This window comes from Gorilla gorilla, chromosome 5 (genome assembly GCF_029281585.2).
Source record: "Gorilla gorilla gorilla isolate KB3781 chromosome 5, NHGRI_mGorGor1-v2.1_pri, whole genome shotgun sequence".
In the NCBI taxonomy this organism is placed as follows: Eukaryota; Metazoa; Chordata; class Mammalia; order Primates; family Hominidae; genus Gorilla; species Gorilla gorilla.
Window position 1 is genome coordinate 60848169 of NC_073229.2, and position 21626 is coordinate 60869794.

General features: G+C 50.8%; 2 protein-coding genes across 9 annotated transcripts; one reads left to right on the top strand and one right to left on the bottom strand.

Annotated features, from left to right (window-relative positions):
• Nucleotides 1-53: 53 nt before the first annotated feature.
• MRPL2 (mitochondrial ribosomal protein L2) lies at nucleotides 54-5695 on the bottom strand. Of its 4 annotated transcripts, none has more exons than XM_019029031.4 (7): nucleotides 5615-5695; nucleotides 3898-4066; nucleotides 2138-2276; nucleotides 1912-2027; nucleotides 1728-1838; nucleotides 1378-1451; nucleotides 54-319 (listed from the first exon to the last, which is right to left on the bottom strand). In XM_019029031.4, the coding sequence occupies exons 2-7, from the start codon at nucleotides 4064-4066 to the stop codon at nucleotides 107-109; spliced, it is 822 nt and encodes a 273-aa protein (XP_018884576.1). In that variant the 5' UTR covers nucleotides 5615-5695; the 3' UTR covers nucleotides 54-106. The 4 variants fall into 4 exon arrangements, with proteins under 4 accessions (XP_018884576.1, XP_063563686.1, XP_004044093.2 ...); XM_063707616.1 differs by lacking the exon at nucleotides 5615-5695 and adding an exon at nucleotides 5232-5368; XM_004044045.5 differs by lacking the exon at nucleotides 5615-5695 and adding an exon at nucleotides 5119-5254.
• KLC4 (kinesin light chain 4) lies at nucleotides 5442-20594 on the top strand. 5 transcript variants are annotated; one of them, XM_004044039.5, is made up of 16 exons: nucleotides 5442-5517; nucleotides 7143-7425; nucleotides 8752-8982; nucleotides 11456-11537; nucleotides 12142-12361; nucleotides 12835-12922; nucleotides 15845-15946; nucleotides 16184-16357; nucleotides 16767-16866; nucleotides 17059-17111; nucleotides 17344-17414; nucleotides 17641-17749; nucleotides 18318-18458; nucleotides 18717-18832; nucleotides 19398-19461; nucleotides 20121-20594. In XM_004044039.5, exons 2-16 carry the CDS (start codon nucleotides 7168-7170, stop codon nucleotides 20169-20171), a joined length of 1860 nt encoding a protein of 619 aa, XP_004044087.2. In that variant the 5' UTR covers nucleotides 5442-5517; nucleotides 7143-7167; the 3' UTR covers nucleotides 20172-20594. The 5 variants fall into 5 exon arrangements, with proteins under 5 accessions (XP_004044087.2, XP_055245658.1, XP_055245656.1 ...); XM_055389681.1 differs by lacking the exon at nucleotides 5442-5517 and adding an exon at nucleotides 5689-6070; XM_055389682.2 differs by lacking the exon at nucleotides 5442-5517 and adding an exon at nucleotides 5695-6014.
• Nucleotides 20595-21626: the final 1032 nt, after the last annotated feature.

Here is a 21626-nt window from a genome sequence, read left to right on the forward strand (position 1 = left end):
TGTACCATCCCCTCCCCCGCAAAAAAAAAAAAAAACCCAAAACAAAACCACAGTAACAGATTAAAACAGGAGGGGGGGGGGGGCATTTTATTAGAGTACAGGGATATCAGCTTTGGGCAGCAGCAGAAGGCAGCTTCACGTAACTCTTCATGGGGGGTAGTGGCCGAATCTTTCGGCCAGCCCAGCCCCCCTTGCGGTGCCACCGCCCACTGTTAGGCCTCTTGCCCAGCCAGCGGTTGCGACCTGCCTTGCCAATGACCCGTTTGTTATGATCAACGTTGGATACTCGGCCTACTGTTGCTACGCACGTTTCCAGCACCTGACAGAGAAAACAGATGGAGATTCTGTACAATGTGGGGGAAAGAGCTTGACAATGTTGAGAGCACACCCTTAGGGGGCTTCTTAGACTCAAGGAGAGAAGGGCGAGGGAAAAGGAAAAGCATAAGATGGCTGACACTAAGTGAAGGTCCTACAGTAGGAACTAAGTAGTTGAAAACAAAGAGCTCACGCCAGTAATCCCAGCACTTTGGGAGGCCAAGGCTGGAGGATCACTTGAGCTCAGAAGTTCGAGACCAGCCTGGGCAACATAATGAAATCCCATCTCTACAAAAATAAAAAATATTAGCCAGGGTCAGGTGCAGTGGCTCACACCTGTAATTCCAGCACTTTGGGAGCCTAGGAAGGCAGATTGCTTGAGCTCAGGAGTTCGAGACCAGCCTGGCCAACGTGGTGATACCCTGTCTCTACAAAAAACATGAAAATTAGCCTGGTGGAGTGGTGTGCGCCTGTAGTCCCAGCTACTTGGGGGGCTGAGGCAGGATTGCTTGAACCCAGGAGTTTGAGGCTGCAGTGAGCTGATTGTGCCACTGCACTCAAGCAATAGAGTGAAACCCTGTCTCAAAAAAAATTAATTAGGGCCGGGTGCGGTGGCTCACTCCTGTAATCTCAGCACTTTGGGAGGCCAAGGTGAGCGGATTATGAGGTAAGGAGTTTGAGACCAGCCTGGCCAACATGGTGAAACCCCATCTCTACTAAAACACAAAAATTAGCTGGCTGTGGTGGTGCGTGCCTGCAATCCCAGCTACTCGGGAGGCTGAGGCAGAATTGCTAGAACCTGGGAGGTGGAGGTCACAGTGAGCCAAGATCGTGCCATTGCACTCCAGCCTGGGCGACAGAGCAAGACTCTGTCTCGAAAAAAAAAAAATTAATTATGGTGCCAATCTGACAAAGCACACCTGAGTCATGTGGCAGAAAAGGACAGCCTCAGCTCAAGGCAGTTCCTTGCATCATAAAACACCTGGGAGCTATCCCAGACAGGAAAGTTACATTCCAAAAATTCCTCCTTTGCTGACCCCTCCCATCCATACCCATACACACCTGCATCTGCCTCTTAGAGGGCAGCTGGATAATGGCTGTGCCATTCACCTTCCGCAGTAGCACACCACACGTCCCTGGGGAAAGAAGCCGATTTGCCACCCTCCACAAAACGGGGGTGCAGAGGTAATTACATAGGGGACATACCCCACATGCTGCCCTTGCTTTGCTCTTTAGGAGCAGATACACAAAGAAGGACGCATGCTATGTTTTAGGTCAAAACACATGCATATCTTCATCCTCATGTTTGTTTTTTCCTTAATTTTCTCTGCCAGTACCAGATGTGGAACCATGGGTTCAGACTCTCCTTGCCTTTCCAAACTATAGGACCCAGGCAACTCCTTTCCCCATACCTGCAGCTCGGATATATTGGGCACCCCGGCCTGGCTCACTTTCCACGTTGTTGATGAGGGTCCCCACAGGCAGAGCCCCAAGAGGATGTGCATCCCCTTCCCGAGCAGCAACTAAAAGACAGGATTTCATTAGCTCTAGAACCTTTGCTGCCTCCAGCCCACACATCTGGTAGCCATCTCTCACCTGCCATTCGGCCTATGTGGTTAGAGTTCAAGATTGTATCTCCAGCCTGCATGTTTTCTGTGGCGATGATCCAGCGTTTCCGGCTGCCCCCAGCAACCAGAGCTATGTCTGCTGACCTAATCAGGGTGAGGGACAGGTAAGCAGACCATCTAGGCAGCCCCACATCTTCTGAGAAGCTATGGAGTTATTCAGACCATTCCATCATCATCCCACATCCCAAACTTGCCTACAGGGATCATAGCGGACTTGGATAACTTTCTCCTCAAAGGGTCCTGACTTGGTCTCCTCAGGCCGGAAACGCAGAAAGTCAATCATTCGATAACGTTGCTTGTGGCCCCCGCCAATACCATGCACCCGGATTTGGCCTGTGGTTTAGGACAGTTGGGGGATATGATTCAGGTCAGAGTAGTTTAGTTTCCAGCACTGGGAACTGGCCCATTCTCTGCCAGAGAGCAGTGCTTAGCATTGTGGCACAAGCAGAATGATAAAAATTTGCACAGCACACTGGAGTAAGGAGGGGCAACACCAACATGAAGCTTGGTGAAAAAAACATTATATGATTATTGAAATTGTATAAAACTTCCAGATAAAATATTTTCTTTTGTTTTTTTGAGACAGAGTCTCACTCTGTTGCCCAGGCTGGAGTGCAGTGGTGCGATCTCGGCTCACTGCAAGCTCCACCTCCCGGGTTCACGCCATTCTCCTGCCTCAGTCTCCCGAGTAGCTGGGACTACAGGTGCCCGCCACCACGCCCAGCTAAGTTTTTGTATTTTTAGTAGAGACGGGTTTCACTGTGTTAGCCAGGATGGTTTCAATCTCTTGCCCTTGTGATCCGCCCACCTTGGCCTCCCAAAGTGCTGGGATTACAGGCGTGAGCCACTGCGCCCAGCCAAAATATTTTCAAATTACTGATATCAGTAAGTTTACTGAGAGCCATGAAATCATACTTAAATAATTTCAACTGTTATAAATTTTTTGCATGTGTGTGATGGGGTCTCACTCTGTTGCCCAGGCTGGATCCTGACCTAAAGTTATCCTCCCACCTTGGCCTTCCAAAGTGTTGGGATTATAGGCAGAAGCCACCACACCCGGCCTGTTATAAATATATATACTTTTTGAGATGCGTCTCGCTCTGTCACCTGGGCTGGAATACAATGGTGCGATCTAGGCTCACTGCAACCTCCACCTCCTGGGTTCAAGCGATTCTCCTGCCTCAGCTTCCTGAGTAGCTGGGATTACAGGTGCCCACCACCACACCTGGTTAATTTTTTTTTTTTTTGAGACAGTCTTGCTCTGTTGCCCAGGCTGGAGTGCAGCAGCGTGATCTCGGCCCACTGCAGCCTCCACCCTCCACCTCCCGGGCTCAAGTGATTCTCATGCCTCAGCCTCCCAAGTAGCCGGGATTACAGGACTGCACCATTACACCTGGCTAATTTTTATATTTTTATAGAGATGGGGTTTCACCATGTTGGCCAGGCTGGTCTTGAATTCCTGGCCTCAAGTGATCTGCCTGCCTTGGCCTCTCAAAGTGTTGGGATTACAGGCGTGAGCCACTGCACCTGACCAATTTTTATAGTTTTAGTAGAGATGAGGTTTTGCCATGTTGGCCAGCCTGGTCTTAAACTTGTGACCTCAGGTGATCTGCCCGCCTCGGCCTCCCAAAATGCTGGGATTACAGGCGTGAGCCACCTTACCCAGCCTGTTATAAATTTTTGAAGGGTATGAAGGAAAATGTCATGGCACTTCCTGTGTATGGCCCATTTTCTTCAATTACCCAAATTGTCTTTAGAAGCATAGACCAATTACCTATTGCTTTGCATTCTACTCTCTGACTCCTGTGCACATACTACATGCAAAAGGAGCCAAATAAGTGCTTTTTAATTACATTCCTCTGCCTTACAAGGTACAAGTGTGTCAATATACAAGTCTAGGGTCTTAACATGTTTTTCCTTTTGACTGCTTAAATCCCCCTGTCCTTGTTCCCACCTGTGTGGTCTCGGCCCCCAGACTTCCTCATCTTCACTGGTGTAATGGTGTACTTGGTACGACTCTTCCAGGACACAAAGTTGGCATTAAGGGCCACAGAAGTAAGAATTGGGCGGCAAGGGAGCAACATCAAGGCAGAGGGCTGTTGGAGGAGGCCATTGTTCATCATCTAGGGATAAAAAGACATCTCTTTCATTTGAAAGCTAATTGAAGGCAAAGCATCAGAGAACCAAGGCAGAGGGCACAGATCAATTTTAGCTTGTAGCCCACTTCCTCCTGGATGCATCCCAAACCAGCTATCCAAAAACTCCACCCTTCACAGCTTGCACAGTAATGTTCTCCCCTTGGTAATCTCCTTCCAAATTTGGCTCAGAACTCTCCATCTCCAGGAATCTGTTTTTACCTAAACAATTCCCTTCTCCAGAGCTGGTAGCTTCCACACATCCATGTACCACCATCAGTGCCAATTCCTTTTGCCCTCTGCATTGTTTCTGGGAATTCTTCACATATGAATGGAGGGGAGGGGTCATTTCACTCTTGTTCCTTGCTGTATTCCCAGCATTTCGGAGTAGGTTGATTTGGATTTGAATTTTAAACATGCATCTCCCAAACTCTACCATAAGCAGCCTGAAAGCTCCAGAGGAGCAGGACTTACTTCTCTTTTGTGTGACTCACGAGTCACCCACTAGGACCTCAGGATACCTTCCCCTGAGGCCACTGTTCTTGGTATCTTGCCCTGTATTCTCTAATATCAGCAGTAACTCATCCCTGCAGGCATCATATCATAATGGTTAAGAGCACAGGCTCTGAAAGACAGACTGTTTAGCTCTGATAGTTGGTGTGTGACCTTGGACTCCTTATTTTCCTCATCTATAAAATGGGAACAGTAACTGCCTTATAGAGTATTTGAAAGGAGTTCATTTATTTGAAACGTCTATTACCTATACCTGGCTTATTATAGGCACTCGAAACGTTATTACTGAAACCTGTACAACCGGTGATCTGCAAAGCACTTTCACCTTAAGTATCTCGTCTGAAGAATTTCGCCCTATGAGAAAGCAACACTTGTAGAGAAAAAAGCTGAGGCTAAGTGTGCCTTATCCAAGGTCACGGACCTGCATGACTCCTGACCAGACTCGCAACTCCCGCCTCGCATGCCCGCAGACCCCATCTCCGGCAGCCCGAATGGAAGCAGCCTTCTTCCCGGGTAAGATGGATTACCTGGGCGGCGGGGAACAGACTCGGGGCAGGGGCGGCGACGGTCGGGGGCCCCAGGTTCAGAGAGCGCAGAGCGCGGGTCAGTGCCCACAGGGCCATCAGCACGACACCCTTACTTTTAGCCAAGCTGCTCGGTGCTCCTAGATGACGTTGACTGTCCGGCGCCGTCGCTCCGCAATAACGTAAAAGGAGGCGGGCAGAAAACTGGAGCCCAAGCTGGACACACACCTCCTTTCCTACCTGAACGCCGTGAGAGCCAATCCGCGGGCAGCTCTAATGTCGCGTGACTAGGAAACAGGCCCCGCCCCCCAGACCCGTCAAAACAATTGCCTCGAGCGGTAGCCATCATGGATTTAAAGGGGCAGTACCGGCAAGAGCGGCAGCCAGACCGGCAGATTGCAGGTGAGTCTTTGAGGGTATCCTGGGGCTGAAGGTTAAGGTCTCTGCCATCTCTTATTCTCGCACTACCAGAAAGATGAACAAACCCCCTCCAACCAACCTTACAAAACTCCAGGCTCCAAAACTCCGCCCTTCGCGATTCTTCCCCGCCCCTCGGCGTCCAGACAGATAGACAGACGACCTGCCCCGCCCCCTGCGCCACCGACTGACTCAGTGACCTCGGGGTCGTTAGGCCTCCACGTCCTCGCTGGAGCTGCGGACCTCAGTCGTCCATCCACACCTCCCCCCTGCCGCCCCCGCCCATCTCACTCTCCCAACCCTGGGCACCAGGGCAGGTCGACAGCCCGAGGCACTCCTCTACTGCGTTTCCAGGCCCAGGAGACCCACTCCAGCGCCGCGGTTCCTTGCGACCCGGCAGCCGTTCAGCAGACCTCCCATTCTTTCCTGCATCATCGGGCATTGTGGAGGCACCCTACGGTGATTCCTCTCAGAGCCTGTTTGTAGGTGACCGTGACAGAGACAAAACCATGGAAGTGACTGGGTTTGGAGTGACCAGGTGTTCCTCCCTCCCCTTTCCCAGACACGCCTCTTGCTGTAGGTCTCTGGTTAAGTCTCTCTCTCTCATTCCCTTCCTGGGAGACAGTAGCTCCCTAGGCCTGCAATGAGGGAGGCTGGCTTGGGGAAGGAGAAGGGAATTGGGCGTCTTTGAAGACCTGTGGGCAGAGGGAGGGAGGGAGGGTGTTTGTCCTGGGTGGGGCTCTGGGCCAGGTCCTCTGGGTAGCTGTGAAGTGGTGAAAGAAGGGGTGGGAACGCTGGACTTCTGGACTTTGGGCAGGGCAGATCCTCTGACTCTCTGGCTGCAGAACAGTTTCTTCCGGGCTCTGGCCTGAGTGCCACAGCCAGGGCCTCTGCTCTGTACACAGGTAAGAAGGCTTCAAAGATGAGAAACAAGACCCTTCTGAGGAAGTGGGAACACAGTCTGAGTCCTGGGGGGTGGGAAGTATGGGTTGAAGGTTAGTGGGAAAATATGCAGGGCTGACCAGGTTTGGAGATGCTGGGCTTAGTTCTGCAGGTGACGCAGCCTGAAGACCTTGAGCTTTCTGGGACCCTGTAATGTGGATCCTGCAAGGAAGGCTCTTGTTTTCTTCTTTTCCCTTTCTTCCCTGATTTAACTTTGCAGAGATTCCTTCCCTTTTTTCTAGACCCCTGCATTATTTTCTGCATATCTCCCACTTTAACCCTGTGCCATTTGCAGCTCTCCCACAGACCTTCTGTGATCCCCATAGTGCTGTCTCTCATCCCTTGATTCCTTTTCCTAACTCAGGCTGTAACTGCTTTTTTGTTCTTTTCCTAAGTCCTAAATCCTTCTGCTAGTTCTAAGCACCTTTGTTCCTACTGTAGTCTTCCTTTATTTAAGTCAGTTCATCTCCCTCTCGCTTTGCCCACAACCTTAGCTTTGAGTTTAGTGATCTAGGCTCCTTGCCTGCTGGTCACTCTCTCTCTCCAGCTAAGCCACAGGGTCACTCTTACTTTTGTCCCTTCACTTGGATTCCCACCACTCTCTGAGAAAGTTGCTCAGCTTCTCTGTCTCATCTTTACACCAGCCGAACTCTGTTGTTTCTCCCTAGACCGGGCAAGGTCCCCCAGGCCAGGATGTCAGGCCTGGTGTTGGGGCAGCGGGATGAGCCTGCAGGCCACCGGCTCAGCCAAGAGGAGATCCTGGGGAGCACACGGCTGGTCAGCCAAGGGCTAGAGGCCCTACGCAGTGAACACCAGGCCGTGCTGCAAAGCCTGTCCCAGACCATTGAGTGTCTGCAGCAGGGAGGCCATGAGGAAGGGCTGGTGCATGAGAAGGCCCGGCAGCTTCGCCGTTCTATGGAAAACATTGAGCTCGGGCTGAGTGAGGCCCAGGTGAGAGGGCAAAGGTGGTGCCAAGTGGTCCAGGGTGGATGGAGGAGCAGTTATCTGATTAAAGGTTTGGGGCTGCTTGGGATCACCTCACTCTAGACGTTTGAATTCATTCATTAAATATGTATTAAGTCCCTACTGTGTGCCAGAATGCTTTTGGGCACTGAAGAGATACATCATTGAACAAAACTGTAAAAATCTTTGCCATCTTGGAGGTTACCTTCTAGCTTGGGAAGACAGACAATACATAAATAAATAATGATTCGGTATGCCAGAGTGATAGTTGCTAAGCATAAAAGGATCAAAATAAAGCAGGGAAGGAAACTAGGGACTGTGGGGAGAGGGTATAATTTTAGATAGCGTGGTCAAAAAAGGCCACCCTTTTTTGAAAAGGTGACATTTTGGCAAAGACGTGAAGTTGAGGGGAATGAGTCATGCCATAAACAGGGGAAGGGCGTCCTAAGCACAAAGAGCAGCAAGTGCAGAGGCTCTGAATGGAAGTCTGCCTGGTGAGGTCAATGAACAGCAAGGGGCCAGTATGGCTGCAGTAGAGTGAATGAGGAGAAGCAAGGTAGAAAATTAAGTCTGAGGGGTAATGGGGTTGGAGGGGAGGGAGATGGATCAAGTGGAACTTGTAGGCCACCCCGAGGACTTTGATTTTGCCCTTTCTTTGAGACGGAGTCTCGCAGTGTTGCCCAGGCTGGAATGTAGTGGCCTAATCCTGGCTCACTGCAACCTCTGCCTGCCAGGTTCAAGCGATTCTCCTGCCTCAGCCTCCCGAGTAGCTGGGACTACAGGCGCATGCCACCACGCCTGGCTAATTTTTTGTATTTTTAGTAGAGATGGTGTTTCACCATGTTGGCCAGGCTGGTCTTGAATTCCTGACCTCTTGATCTGCCCGCCTTGGCCTCCCAAAGTGCTGGGATTATAGGCGTGAGCCACTGTGCCTGGCCCTGATTTTACTTTGAGCGAGATGGAAACTATTGGAATGTTTTTAGAAGAGGAGTGATGTGGTCTAACTTGGCATCATCAGGTTCCTGGGTTACAAATAGACAATAGGGGAGCAAGGGCAGAAACAAGGAGGCCAGTGAGGAAGTTATTGTAATAATTTGGGTAGGAATTGATAGTGGCTTGGCCCAGGGTGACAGCAGTGGAGGTGGTGGGAAATTGGATTCAGGGTATGTTTTGAAGGTAGCGCCACTGCTACACCCCCACCTTCTGGCTCCTCTGTGCCCCTGCCAGTCTTGCCACATCCCAGTAGGCTCCCCTTCCACCTGTTCCTGAATACTCCCACCCAGAATCTGGAGCTCAGGGGATGTGCCCACCTAGGTGATGCTGGCTCTAGCCAGCCACCTGAGCACAGTGGAGTCGGAGAAACAGAAGCTGCGGGCTCAGGTGCGGCGGCTATGCCAGGAGAACCAGTGGCTGCGGGATGAGCTGGCTGGCACCCAGCAGCGGCTACAGCGCAGTGAACAGGCTGTGGCTCAGCTGGAGGAGGAAAAGAAGCACCTAGAGTTCCTGGGGCAGCTGCGGCAGTATGATGAGGATGGACATACCTCGGTGAGTGTGCACAGGCGAGACTGGCTGAGGGGTGGGCAGCCGGGAGTTACCACAGACATGGGGGCAATTGCCCCATCATCCTCAGGGTCCATCAGCTCTACCCAACCTGCTCTCACCTGAAAGAATTCCTTTTTCAGCCCTGACACCAACTCCAGGTGACAGCAAGGGGAAAAACAATATTCAGGTAATTCAGTCAACATTTAATGAGATGCCTACTGTGTACCAGGCATTGTGCACTGCACTGGTGAATGGGGCACACAGAGTTCCTGCTCTCACAATTACAAGCTTGTGAGGGAGATAGATAAGCACCTGGACAATTCCAATCCAGAATTCTACGTGGTACAATTAGGGAAAGCATAACCCAGTTGAGCATGACCCTCCTAAAATTTGCTTTCAAAATGTGTGAATTTTTTTTTTTTTTTGAGAGGGAGTTTCACACTTGTTGCCTAGGCTGGAGTGCAATGGTGCAATCTCAGGTCACAGCAACCTCCGCCTCCCGGGTTCAAGCAATTCTCCTGCCTCAGCCTCTCGAGTAGCTGGGATTGCAGGCAGCTGCCACCACGCCTGGCTAATTTTTGTATTTTTACTAGAGACTGGGTTTTACCATGTTGGCCAGGCTGGTTTTGAACTCCTGACCTCAGGTGGTCTGCCCGCCTGGGCCTCCCAAAGTGCTGGAATTACAGGTGTGAGCTACCATGCCCGGTCCAAAATGTGTGAAATTTAACCCTCACTCAACAGAATGCAGTGATGCCATCTCAGCTCACTGCAGCCTCCGCCTCTGGCTTTCAAACAATTCTTGTGCCTCAGCCACCCAAGTAGCTGGGATTACAGGTGTCTGCCACCACACCTGGCTAATTTTTGTATTTTTAGTAGAGATGGAGCTTTGCCATGTTGACCAGGCTGGTCTCAAACTCCTAGCCTCAAGTGATCTGCCTGCCCTCGGCCTCCCAAAATGCTGGGATTACAGGCGTGAGCCACCACGCCTGGCTGAGAGTGTGTGTTTTCTTGAGATGTATCTGTAGGGAACAAGTCTTATCCAGGAGAACATATATGTGACAAAATACAAAGCAGCAAGTGCTCAGTGCTGGATGAGTGGTTCAGTCAGCATGGGAAGAATTTCACAGAGAAATGTCTCTGAGGGCTGGAATGGTCTAAGAAGAATTCATAGAGGAAGCAGGGAGCCTGGGCAACATAGTGAGACCCTGTCTCCACAAAAAATTAAAAAATTAGCCTGATGTGGTCGTGTGCATCTGTAGCCTCAGCTACTCTGGAGGCTGAGGTGGGAGGATCGCTTGAGCCCAGGAGGTGGAAGCTGCAGTGAGCTGTGATTATGCCACTGCATTCTAGCCTGGGCTGTTGCCAGACTAGAGACTCTGTCTCAAAAAACAAACAAAAAAATAGAGGAAGCAGGATACAGGGATGGGTAGGATATAGGTTGGATTTCCCATTTGAGTGGGTTAGGAGTTGAGATGGATTTTGAAAGTTCATGATGAGGAAGAGGGAGCAGCTTTTTAGACTGGAGTGCAGGGTGTCATTGATAAGGCTTACAGCCTGGAAAAGCTGGTCTGTCCCAGGGAAAGTGAGTAGATGAATTGCATAGGACACATTGGTGAAGCTGGGTAGGAGGGTTGGTGTTTGGATGAGGCTGCAGTTCCTGATGGGGAAAAGCAGATTTTCCTAGTGCGGCATAGGTTAGACGGTGAGGGAGGGTTACGTAGTAAGTCCAGCATGAGCTGTGCAGATGATGGGCACCAGGCTGAGCTAGACACTTTCTGGGTACATGTCAATAAGATCAGCCACACTCCCTTCCCTCAGGAGAGACAGGACAGACATATAATCAACGTAAACACACAGAGATCAGCATAGGGCCATAATTACAAGAGTTAAGGCGAGATTGAGGGTGGTTAGAAAGGAAACTTTTTTCTTTTCTTTTTTTTTTTGTTTTGAGACAGAGTTTCGCTCTTGTTGCCCAGGCTGGAGTGCAATGGCGTGATCTCGGCTCACCGCAACCTCTGCCTCCCAGGTTCAAGCGATTCTCCTGCCTCAGCCTCACGAGTAGCTGGGATTATAGGCATGCGCCACCACGCCCAGCTAATTTTGTATTTTTAGTAGAGATGGGGTTTCTCCACATTGGTCAGGATGGTCTTGAACTCTTGACCTCAGGTGATCTGCCCACCTCGGCCTCCCAAAGTGCTGGGATTACAGGCGTTAGCCACCACACCCGGCCAGGAAGGAAACTTTCTGTATGAGAAGGAGGGGAAGTCTTGAGATTTTGTCCAAAGCATCTCTGGCTGTTACAAACAAGAGGCCTGAGCTTGGCTGGGCCACTTGCTAGCCTTTCCAGGGGCAGAGACAGGAACAACAGTCTTCTCCTAGGTCCCATCTGTCTGTGATTTCATGGCTTAGAGGGGTCACTGAGAAGGCTACTAGGTAGGGATATCTTGGCCCTTATATGTTGCTTCTTCCCTTCCAGGAGGAGAAAGAAGGCGATGCCACCAAGGATTCCCTGGATGACCTCTTTCCTAATGAGGAGGAAGAGGATCCCAGCAATGGCTGTGAGTCTGCCTCTGGAATGGGAGGGTGAAAAGGGGCAGCAGGAGGCTGGCCCTAGCTGTGGCCCACCCTGTACCCAGGACAGTCACCATCTAGAAATAGGTTCTCCACTTTCTCTGGAGACAGGGCAGGGGCTGGGCTAGTACTTCGATTTCCTCAGCCTCCCCATTGAACGAACACGTATTAAGCACTGAATATGTGCCAGGTACTGTGCTAGGCACTAGGAGTACTGAGATGGAAATGGCATAGGTCTCACCAGTAAGGAGTTCACAGTCTAGTGGGAGAATAAACCTGAGACAGGGAGACTATGAGCCCCCCAAGGGAAAGAACCAGGTCTTTCTTACCTTTGTACTCCTGGAACATCCCTTGGTTCATACTTATTAAATAAATGTTTGTTGAATGCATGAATTACTGGGTGAACAACTGAGGTTGTGATGGGCATAAGTCAAGGGAGTGGATAAAAGAATAGCACTCGAGGCAGGTCTAATATTGAGAGTCCAGGTTGGGGTGGGCACAAGTATGGAACAAGACATGCAATGGGGAGTGGAAGGGCAGACAGCAAAGGGGAGAGGAAGAGTCCTTTGTTTATGTTCTATGATGGTTTAGTGTCCCGTGGTCAAGGTGCTACAGCAGCTCAGCAGGGTGGATATGAGATCCCAGCAAGGTTGCGGACGTTGCACAACCTGGTGATCCAGTACGCAGCCCAAGGTCGCTATGAGGTGGCCGTGCCACTCTGTAAGCAGGCACTAGAGGACCTGGAGCGCACATCAGGCCGTGGCCACCCTGATGTCGCCACCATGCTCAACATCCTTGCTTTGGTGTATCGGTGAGGACTTCCCTCCTCCAGTGCCCAGATCTTCCCCCACATTCCCACCTTGGTCCTCCTTTGGCTTTCATTTTTCCTCTTTACAGGGTACCTCTCCTCCCTGTTGGGCCTCCCAGATACACCCCAACAGGGTGCTTCTTTATATGCCAGAACTCTCATTTTTCCCATACCTAATAAGCATTTGCTCATCCCTTGGGATCCTTGTTCCTCTAATCTCTCTTTTGGGGAGTGCTCTCTCCCTCTCTTCCCCCTGCCCCCTTGCTTCTTATAACTTGTGGCCTCCTCTTGGGATGGCAGTGCCCTGCATTCTGGTATGAGTATGTCAGTGAAGCCCCCTTACTGTCCACGCCAGGCTTCCTGTCTCCTCATGGAGGTCTCCAATCCTTAAATGTACTCAGTCCTTCCAAAGGGAAGGAGGGAAGGAGAAGGCTTGTGGGTTCAGGGTAACTCCTGTCACTTTTGTCTTCTTCCAGTGACCAGAATAAGTATAAGGAAGCTGCCCACCTGCTGAATGATGCCCTTAGCATCCGGGAGAGCACCTTGGGACCTGACCATCCTGCTGTCAGTATTCCTTGCCCTCCCTGCCCCATGCCCCGCACCCCCCACCATTGCTGTTTTGGCCTCTCTTAGCTCATCCATCTGCTGCCCTCAGTCCACTCACTAAGGGTGCTGAGGAAGGAGGCATAAGAAGTCCTTTCTTCCAGGCACTGTCCAGTGATCCTAATGATTCTCAATTCTCTGAGACTCAGTGACTCCTTTTTATAACAAATATTTTGCTTGAATTTAATTAATAGATAAGTCATAGTTAAATCCACATATGATTTCTACAAAAGTTAATATGCTACTCTAATAAATATAAAAGAAAAACAAGAAAAGTAATTTGTAAGGACAATATATACAATGTAATATAATAAGGTAAAAATACAAAACAACAGTAGCTGTATTGAGTACAACTTTGTTAAAAGAAATAGCAAAGTGGCCTGGGCACAGTGGCTCACGAGTGTAATCCCAGCACTTTGGGAGGCTGAGGAGGGTGGATCACGAGGTCAGGAGATCGAGACCATCCTGGCTAACATGGTGAAACCATCTCTACTAAAAAAAATACAAAAAATGCCGGGCGTGGTGGCGGGCGCCTGTAGTCCTAGCTACTCGGGAGGCTAAGGCAGGAGAATGGCGTGAACCCGGGAGGCGGAGCTTGCAGTGAGCCGAGATCGTGCCATTGCACTCCAGCCAGGGTGACAGAGCGAGACTCTGTCTCAAAAAAAAAAAAAAAAAACAAAACTGAAAATATAGGTGGACACTTTATTAAAGTACAGTATTATAAGAAATCACAAGGGTCGGGCACAGTGGCTCACGCCTGTAATCCCAGCACTTTGGGAGGCCAAGGTGGGCTAATCACGAGGTCAGGAGTTCAAGACCATCCTGGACAACATGGTGAAACCCCGTCTCTACTAAAAATACAAAAATTAGCTGGGCGTGGTGGCGGGCGCATGTAATCCCAGCTACTCAGGAGGCTGAGACAGGAGAATCACTCGAAACCAGAAGGTGGAGGTTGCAGTGAGGTGAGATCGCGCCTCTACACTCCAGCCTGGGCAGCAAGAGCAAAACTCTGTCTCAAAAAAAAAAGAAAATAAATGACAGACCAGATTTATTTGTGTATAAGAGAAAGAGACTGGGCTTGGTGGCTCACGCCTGTAATCCCAGCACTTTGGGAGGCCAAGGCAAGTGGATCACCTGAGGTCAGGAGTTTGAGACCAGCCTGGCCAACATGGTAAAACCCCGTCTCTACTAAAAAAAAAATATAAAATTAGCCAGGCATGGTGGCATATGCCTGTAATCCCAACTATTTGGAGACTGAGGCAGGAGAATCATTTGAATCCGGGGGTTGGTGGTTGCAGCGAGCCGAGATCGCACCATTGCACTCTAGCCTGGGCAACAGAGCAAGACTCCGTCTCAACAAAATAAGAAGCAGCCCAGCGCTGTGGCTCACTCCTGTAATTTCAGCACTTTGGGAGGCCGAGGTGGTCGGATCACCTGAGGTCAGGAGTTTGAGACCAGCCTGACCAACAAGGTGAAACCCTGTCTCTACTAATAATACAAAAATTAGCCGGTTGTGGTGGCATGCACCTGTAGTCCCAGGTACTCAGGAGGCTGAGACAGGAGAATTGCTTGAACCCAGGAGGCTGAGGTTGCAGTGAGCCAAGATCGCACCACTGCACTTCAGCCTGGGTGATGGGGTGAGACTTCATCTTAAAATAAATAAATAAATATAAATAAAAGGAAAGAGAGAAACAACCTTAAGTAGAGATATCACACCAAGGCAAATGATAGAGTTGTCAATGTACAGAAAATGAAAAATGAAAAGTTTGTTTGTTTTGTTTTGTTTTGTTTTTTGAGACGGAGTTTCGCAGTGTCACCCAGCCTATAGTGCAGTGGTACAATCTGGGTTCACTGCAATCTCTGCCTCCCAGGCTCAAGTGATCCTCCTGCCTCAGCCTCCCAAGTAGCTGGGATTACAGGTGCGTGCCACCACGCCAGGCTAATTTTTGTATTTTTAGTAGACACAGGTTTTCACCATGTTGGCCAGGCTGGTCTTGAACTCCTGACCTCAAGTGATCCACCTACCTCAGCCTTCCAAACTGCTGGGATTACAGGTGTGAGCCACCGCACCCAGCTGAAAAGTTATTTATTTTTTGTTGAGATGGAGTTTCACTCTTGTTGCCAGGCTAGAGTGCAACATGGCACGATCTTGGCTCACTACAACCTCCACCTCCCGGGTTCAAGCAATTCTCCTGCCTCAGCCTCCCGAGTAGCTGGGATTACAGACATGCCACTACGCCTGGCTAATTTTGTACTTTTAGTAGAGACGGGGTTTCTCCATGTTGGTCAGGCTGGTCTCGAACTCCTGACCTCAGGTGATCTGCCCACCTCGGTCTCCCAAAGTGCTGGGATTACAGGCGTGAGCCACTGCGTCCGGCCAAAAAGCTATTTTTGAATGTGATCTGTGTGAAAATAATTCCCTACGGTATGACGTATGATAGGCAGGGATGATGTATGTCAGAAATCATACTCCTATCTTGATATCCCATCAAATATCAATGTTTACATTTAGCGTTTGGATATCTGGCAGGACATTAAAAAATTGGCAGAGCTGTCCCACACATGCAGAACATCTATAGCGTTCTTGCCTACTCAAAGGTAATCTTCATGGTGACAACAACAACAACAACAAAAAAAAAAAAAAAAAAGAAAAAACACCTCCAGAAATTTCTTAAAATCCCCTAGAGGGCGATACTATCCCTTAGCCTCAGAGCCATCCTGTTCAGCAGTTTCCCCTCCCTTCAGCCCCTGGTCCAGGGTAGTAGACTTTGTCTCTTAGAGTTGTGCAGTGAGTGTTGGGCCCTGCTGGGAGGTGGGGAACCTCAGATTCCCATAGGTCTTTTGCAACCCAAATGTCTGATGGGGACAGGCCTGTCTTCATAGGTGGCTGCCACACTCAACAATTTGGCTGTGCTCTATGGCAAAAGGGGCAAGTACAAGGAGGCAGAGCCTCTGTGCCAGCGGGCACTGGAGATTCGAGAAAAGGTACCCATGCCCTCTCTCCCTTCTTCTCTTGTCACTGTGACCCTTCTCTACATGGCTCCTCTGGTCTAACCCTCCTCCTTCACTTTTTTTTTCCTCACCCCCATCTCTGCTTTGTTCTCTCTTCCTTCATTCCCTTTCCTCTGCTTTCCACATGTGTGTGCCTACATGCAAACACACATGTGCTTATGCACACACATGTCATCATAGCCATTTATCCACTCCTTTGTTCCCTTTCAGGTCCTGGGCACGAATCATCCAGATGTGGCAAAACAGCTGAACAACCTGGCCCTCTTGTGCCAAAACCAGGGCAAGTATGAGGCCGTGGAACGCTACTACCAGCGAGCACTGGCCATCTACGAGGGGCAGCTGGGGCCGGACAACCCTAATGTAGCCCGGACCAAGAACAACCTGGTATGGGAGGAGGGACAAAGTAGGTGGAAGAAACGGAGAGCGGGGCACGGAGGTGGGTGGGGGGGGGGGGGCGGGCGGAGAGGCCACTTGGGTCCTAGAGTCAGGAAGCATCACAATCTGGCACACTGCTCTCATCAACTTTGTGCTCATGTCTGGGGCTGCCTTTGCGGATGAAGGATCTGCTTCATTCCGGTTATAGAAGTTCCACAGCTTCTTGGGAGTGGGCTGGGAATACCCTTGACCCTACACCTGGAGAAGGAGGTGTGAGAAAGATCTCTGGGGAAAGTGAGAGAGACACTGAGAAGTGGAACTCCCTGAGCCTGGTGAAGACCTTGTCTAAAAAAAAAAAAAAAAAGACCTTGCCTCCCTCCATGTTTTGTTCCTGTATTTTTGCCTTTCTGTCTTCCAGGCTTCCTGTTACCTGAAACAGGGCAAATATGCTGAGGCTGAGACACTATACAAAGAGATCCTGACCCGTGCCCATGTACAGGAGTTTGGGTCTGTGGATGGTGAGTGGTGAGGGCCTGGGGAAGGGGCTGTGGGGAAGAAAAGAAATTCAGACCAAAGGTCGGGGGTTAGGCCACAGCGGTTCCCAGGGGGAGCCAGACCCCTTCAGTCCAGCCTGTCAGCCTCTGGGTCCTGGCTCTCCGACACTGTCTAGCTCCCATCTCTAACCTCCCCACCCCATGTATCACCCCTAGATGACCACAAGCCCATCTGGATGCATGCAGAGGAGCGGGAGGAAATGAGCAAAGTGAGTAGGGGGAAGGGGGGCCAGCCTGGGGAGCTCAAGGCTACCAGGGTCTCTGTCTTACTCCTTGCATTAGCCCAACTCTCACTTCCCACCCCAGCACCAGCCCCAGATGCATGGTGTCCTCCCCAGCCCAGCCTGCACCCTAGCCCCATGCCACCTTGCATCTCAGCATCTCTGTATTCTTATATTTGGCTCTCCCTGCCCTTCTTTCTGGCCTCTCTCTGTCCTGCAGAGCCGGCACCATGAGGGTGGGACACCCTATGCTGAGTATGGAGGCTGGTACAAGGCCTGCAAAGTGAGCAGGTGAGCTGACAGTGAAAAGCCAGCTTGGCCTCCGATGCCCTCCATCCAGTCCCTGCTCCCAGCCTCCCAGACCTTTTCCCTTCCTCCCGTAGACTTTCCCTCAGCTTTAGCTCTGTTCCCTCTCCTATTTTCTTATTTTTTTTTTCCTCTTGTCTTGCTTGGAAGACAAATGTTTTCTTTTCTGAACTCATTCTCTCTTCCTTCTCTGGTCTCTTTCTCACCACAGCCCCACAGTGAACACTACTCTGAGAAACCTGGGAGCTCTGTATAGGCGCCAGGGAAAGCTGGAGGCCGCTGAGACCCTGGAGGAATGTGCCCTGCGGTCCCGGAGACAGGTCAGAAGCCCAGAGGGGAAGGAGGTCCTAGAGGGAAGGGCCCTGGGGATGAGAGAGTGCCGAGGTTTCTTGGGAGTCTCCTAAGAATAAGCGGAAAGGCTGATGAAGCCAGGAGGGAGAGGAAAGTGAGGCAGTGTTGTGCTTGTGGTTGTTTTTAAGCATGTTCTTACCCCCCACCTGCATTTTGTGGTCAGGACTCTAGTTTCAAGATTCACTAAATGGGGATATGAAGGAGAAACCCTGCCCTTTCATAAGGAGGGGGCCTGGGTGGTGTGGGTGAGAGGAGTGAGGTTGGGGAGAGCCTAAATCAAGAATTTCTTAGATTGTGGGTCTCAATAGTAGGTTGTGAAATCAATTCAGTATGGGCCATGGGGCTAAAAATATATACAGATCTATATATAGCAATGCATTGCAAATAGAAAAGGTAAGTATTATTCCAGTAGGTATAAACTGAGACATCACAAGGAAAAATGTTTTCCTTCCAGTGGCTGATGGTGAAAAAAATTTGAAAGCCCCATCCTGAGGAGTTAAGGAGTAGGAAGTCCCAGGTCCTTCCTTTTCCTTCCAGGGCACTGACCCTATCAGCCAGACCAAGGTGGCAGAGCTGCTTGGGGAGAGTGACGGTAGAAGGACCTCCCAGGAGGGCCCTGGAGACAGTGTGAAATTCGAGGGAGGTGAAGATGCTTCTGTGGCTGTGGAGTGGTCCGGGGTAAGTCTGATCATTGCCTTTTCATCTCTCCTGCCCACTCCTGCTGGTGGTGGTGAGAGGCTCTTGGCCATGCTGTCCCAGTCTAGGTAGTGTATTCCTTCAGGGGTATCTCTGGGAGCCAGTTTTTGACAGGACTTTTATTTCCAGTCACTGGGCCTTGGGGGTGGGGGATGTGTGCAGAATAAATGCTAGGAGTAGACTCAGAAACCCATCTGTGTGGGATCCTTGTAGCTTTCATTGCTCACTCCTTTCTGCCAGGATGGCAGTGGGACCCTGCAGAGGAGTGGCTCTCTTGGCAAGATCCGGGATGTGCTCCGCAGAAGCAGTGAACTCTTGGTGAGGAAGCTCCAGGGAACTGAGCCTCGGCCCTCCAGGTATACATGGAAGTCAAGATACGGTAAAGTGGCCGGGTGCAGTGGCCCACGCCTGTAATCCCAGCACTTTGGGAGGCCGAGGCGGGTGGATCACCTGAGGTCAGGAGTTTGAGACCAGCCTGGCCAACAAGGTGAAACTCTCTCCTAAAAATACAAAAATTAGTCGGGCGTGGTGGCAGGTGCCTGTAATCTCAGCTACTTGGGAGGCTGAGGCAGGAGAATTGCTGGAACCCAGGAGGCGGAGGTTGCAGGGAGCCAAGATCATGCCATTGCACTCCAGCCCAGGCGACAACAGCGAGACTCCGTCTCAAAAAAAAAAAGAAAAAAAAAAAAAAGATACGGTAAAGCAGGCACGTAAAGTAAGCCCTTGCCTCCAACTCCTCTTGGCTCCTGATCTCTGGAGAAGTATCTCGGAGAGAAACAGGGAGGAAGTCAACGGGACAGCCATGGAGAGAGAGTTTGGGTAGAATGGGTGCCCCAGTGTGGCAGTGCTCAAGAGGCCCACAGCCTTAAGGCCACTCAGGAGGAAGAGAGGAGGCCTCAATTCTTCCGTTTTCCATTGTAGCAGCAACATGAAGCGAGCAGCCTCCTTGAACTATCTGAACCAACCTAGTGCAGCACCCCTCCAGGTGAGAGCAGTGCTTGTGAGCATATTGGTGGGTGAGGAAAAAAGGACAGCCAGTGAGCAAGCCCAGTGGAGTAAGGGAAGAGGGAAGGGAGAGGAGTCATCTGGGATGAAGATGAGCCAGGGGATTGCAGTCATTAAGGAATCAGGCAGATAGCTTGTGGTGAGTGCTGACCACCAAGGGACAGTTTCAGGCCAGACATAGTAGCAAATAAGTTAATAAGGAGGGAAATAGGAATATTCTGTAAACTGGTACTTTGGAATTATGAATAATTTAAGAATTATTTGGAGATACGAATTATTTTTTCATCCTGCAGCCGCCTTAGTAGTAGATGAGAATGGAAAAAGAAAAGTATTAAATAATCCCCATCTGAGAAAACACTAGTGATATTTTAATGGCAAATGACTTCTTGTATCAACACACTCAAAGTATATGCCAGTATTCATGTGGTTCTTCCAGGTAGCTTCTCCACCAGATTGTGGCCTTCTGGAAAACCCTAGCAGAGGCTAAACAAAGTCCCAGGTCCAGAAATAGACTGGTCCAGAGACAGATGTGATCCTAGGTCCAGAGATACACTGTGACCATGGGATGGATGGACTCCAGGAGCCAGTCTTTGGGAGGCCGAGGTCCCTGAGCTGATGGGGTAGTGTTGTCTGTTTCAGGTCTCCCGGGGCCTCAGTGCCAGCACCATGGACCTCTCTTCAAGCAGCTGACATTCAACCCGGCCCCCAGGTCTGCTGGGTCCCCCCACCCCCACAGCCCTCACAGCATTCCCCATTGCTCCTGGCTCTTCCCCACCCCTAGGTGGGACAGTGAAGGGGAGCAGTTTAACCAGAAGATTGCTGCTGCCCTTAGGGTCTCAGCTCCCTCCTCAGGAATCCCTCTTAGGAAGGACCCTCAGGACACCCTCTCTGCACCCTGTGGTCCTCTAGAGTAGCTAGCTCTGAGGCCCCAAGGTGGGTACAAAGCAGGTATGGCCCTCAGAGATGCAGCCTGCTGCTGGCTTTTCAGTCAGAGGGTTGGGGGCTGGCCAGCCAAGCTGCCTTGCCCTGGCTGCTCTTACTCCCTCCCTCTGCTGTCTCACTTCAGGTCCATGTATTTCACTTTTCTTAAATAAAAGAATCAGGTAACCTTTCTGTGACTTGAGTCCTGATTGAAGAGGGTATGAAGCAGGGCTTGTGTTGGGGCCCTTCACAGAGGGTGAGGGGCAGTGATGGATGGGGCAGCAGGAGGAGTGTTGATTCTTGGATCTCTCCTCTCTTCCTCCCGTTGTTTGTATCATCTCCAGCGGGGCCTGTAGGAAGGCATCTGGGGGATGGGGAAGAAGGAGGCTTACAACCCAAGGAGAAGGTGCTGTGGACTGGGTTGTCAGGGACATGTGGTGGCCATGTGGCAGGACCCTGGAGTCCTGGCGCCACTTCTCCTGGCTGTGAGGCCCTCTGTGGCTGCCATTCCTCCTCCCAGCTGCTTGGGGGAAGGGAGGTCTAAACAGGCCTGGGGGGCCCTCCGGAACCAGAGGGGAGACAAGGCACTATCCATCCCCTCTCAGCATATCTTGGAGGCCTGAGCAGCAGCTGGGGCCCATCTTCTAAAGCTTGACTCCTCCTGACCCGCCTCCTACACCCCTTGCTGCTTTCACAACAAAGAAAGAATGTGGGGGTGGTGGCGCTGGGGGTGGGGGTGCCTGGAACAAGGGTTGTGCTGGGCCTCCCCACAGCTGGAGACTTGGCCATACCCTGACACAGCCCAGACTGCCTGGAGATGGACTTGGGATGAATTTGTCAGTTTAGCAGACTTCAGCCTGGCTTTCAGAGCCCAGCGTGTTTCTACCTTTGGGTTCAGATAGGTCTACAGCCAAACCAGACCCCAGTCATGCACACTTCAGCCCCTCTCCGGGCTACACAGCATCTTCAGGTTACTTGGGGACATTAAGGACACCCTGCTGTTCTGGGTCTGCCGTTAAGATTTTGGGTTGCTGAAGAGTTGGCGGGGCCCGCCTCTTCCCCTACCCCCACCTGGAGAATTCTGGGGGAACTGTTGGCCAGAGCCTCCAGGTATGCCCAGAATGGACCATTCTCCCCAGGGTCCACGGAATCGCACAAGTCACTTAGGTTCTCCCGGATCTCTGCAGAGTCGGTGGTGGGTACAGCAAATACTCAGGTCCCCTG

Bases quoted from the DNA above. Each gene is read 5' to 3' on its own strand.
- MRPL2 (XM_004044045.5), bottom strand. From the start codon at position 5,214: ATGGCCCTGTGGGCACTGACCCGCGCTCTGCGCTCTCTGAACCTGGGG. The intron at 1,839-1,911 runs GTGAGAGATGGC...CCTGTCTTTTAG, and splicing joins CCACATAGGCCGAATGGCAG to TTGCTGCTCGGGAAGGGGAT. The intron at 320-1,377 runs GTGTGTATGGGT...TTTCTCTGTCAG, and splicing joins CCTCTAAGAGGCAGATGCAG to GTGCTGGAAACGTGCGTAGC.
- KLC4 (XM_055389681.1), top strand. From the start codon at position 6,042: ATGGAAGTGACTGGGTTTGGAGTGACCAG. The intron at 7,426-8,751 runs GTGAGAGGGCAA...GTGCCCACCTAG, and splicing joins TCGGGCTGAGTGAGGCCCAG to GTGATGCTGGCTCTAGCCAG. The intron at 12,362-12,834 runs GTGAGGACTTCC...GTCTTCTTCCAG, and splicing joins ATCCTTGCTTTGGTGTATCG to TGACCAGAATAAGTATAAGG.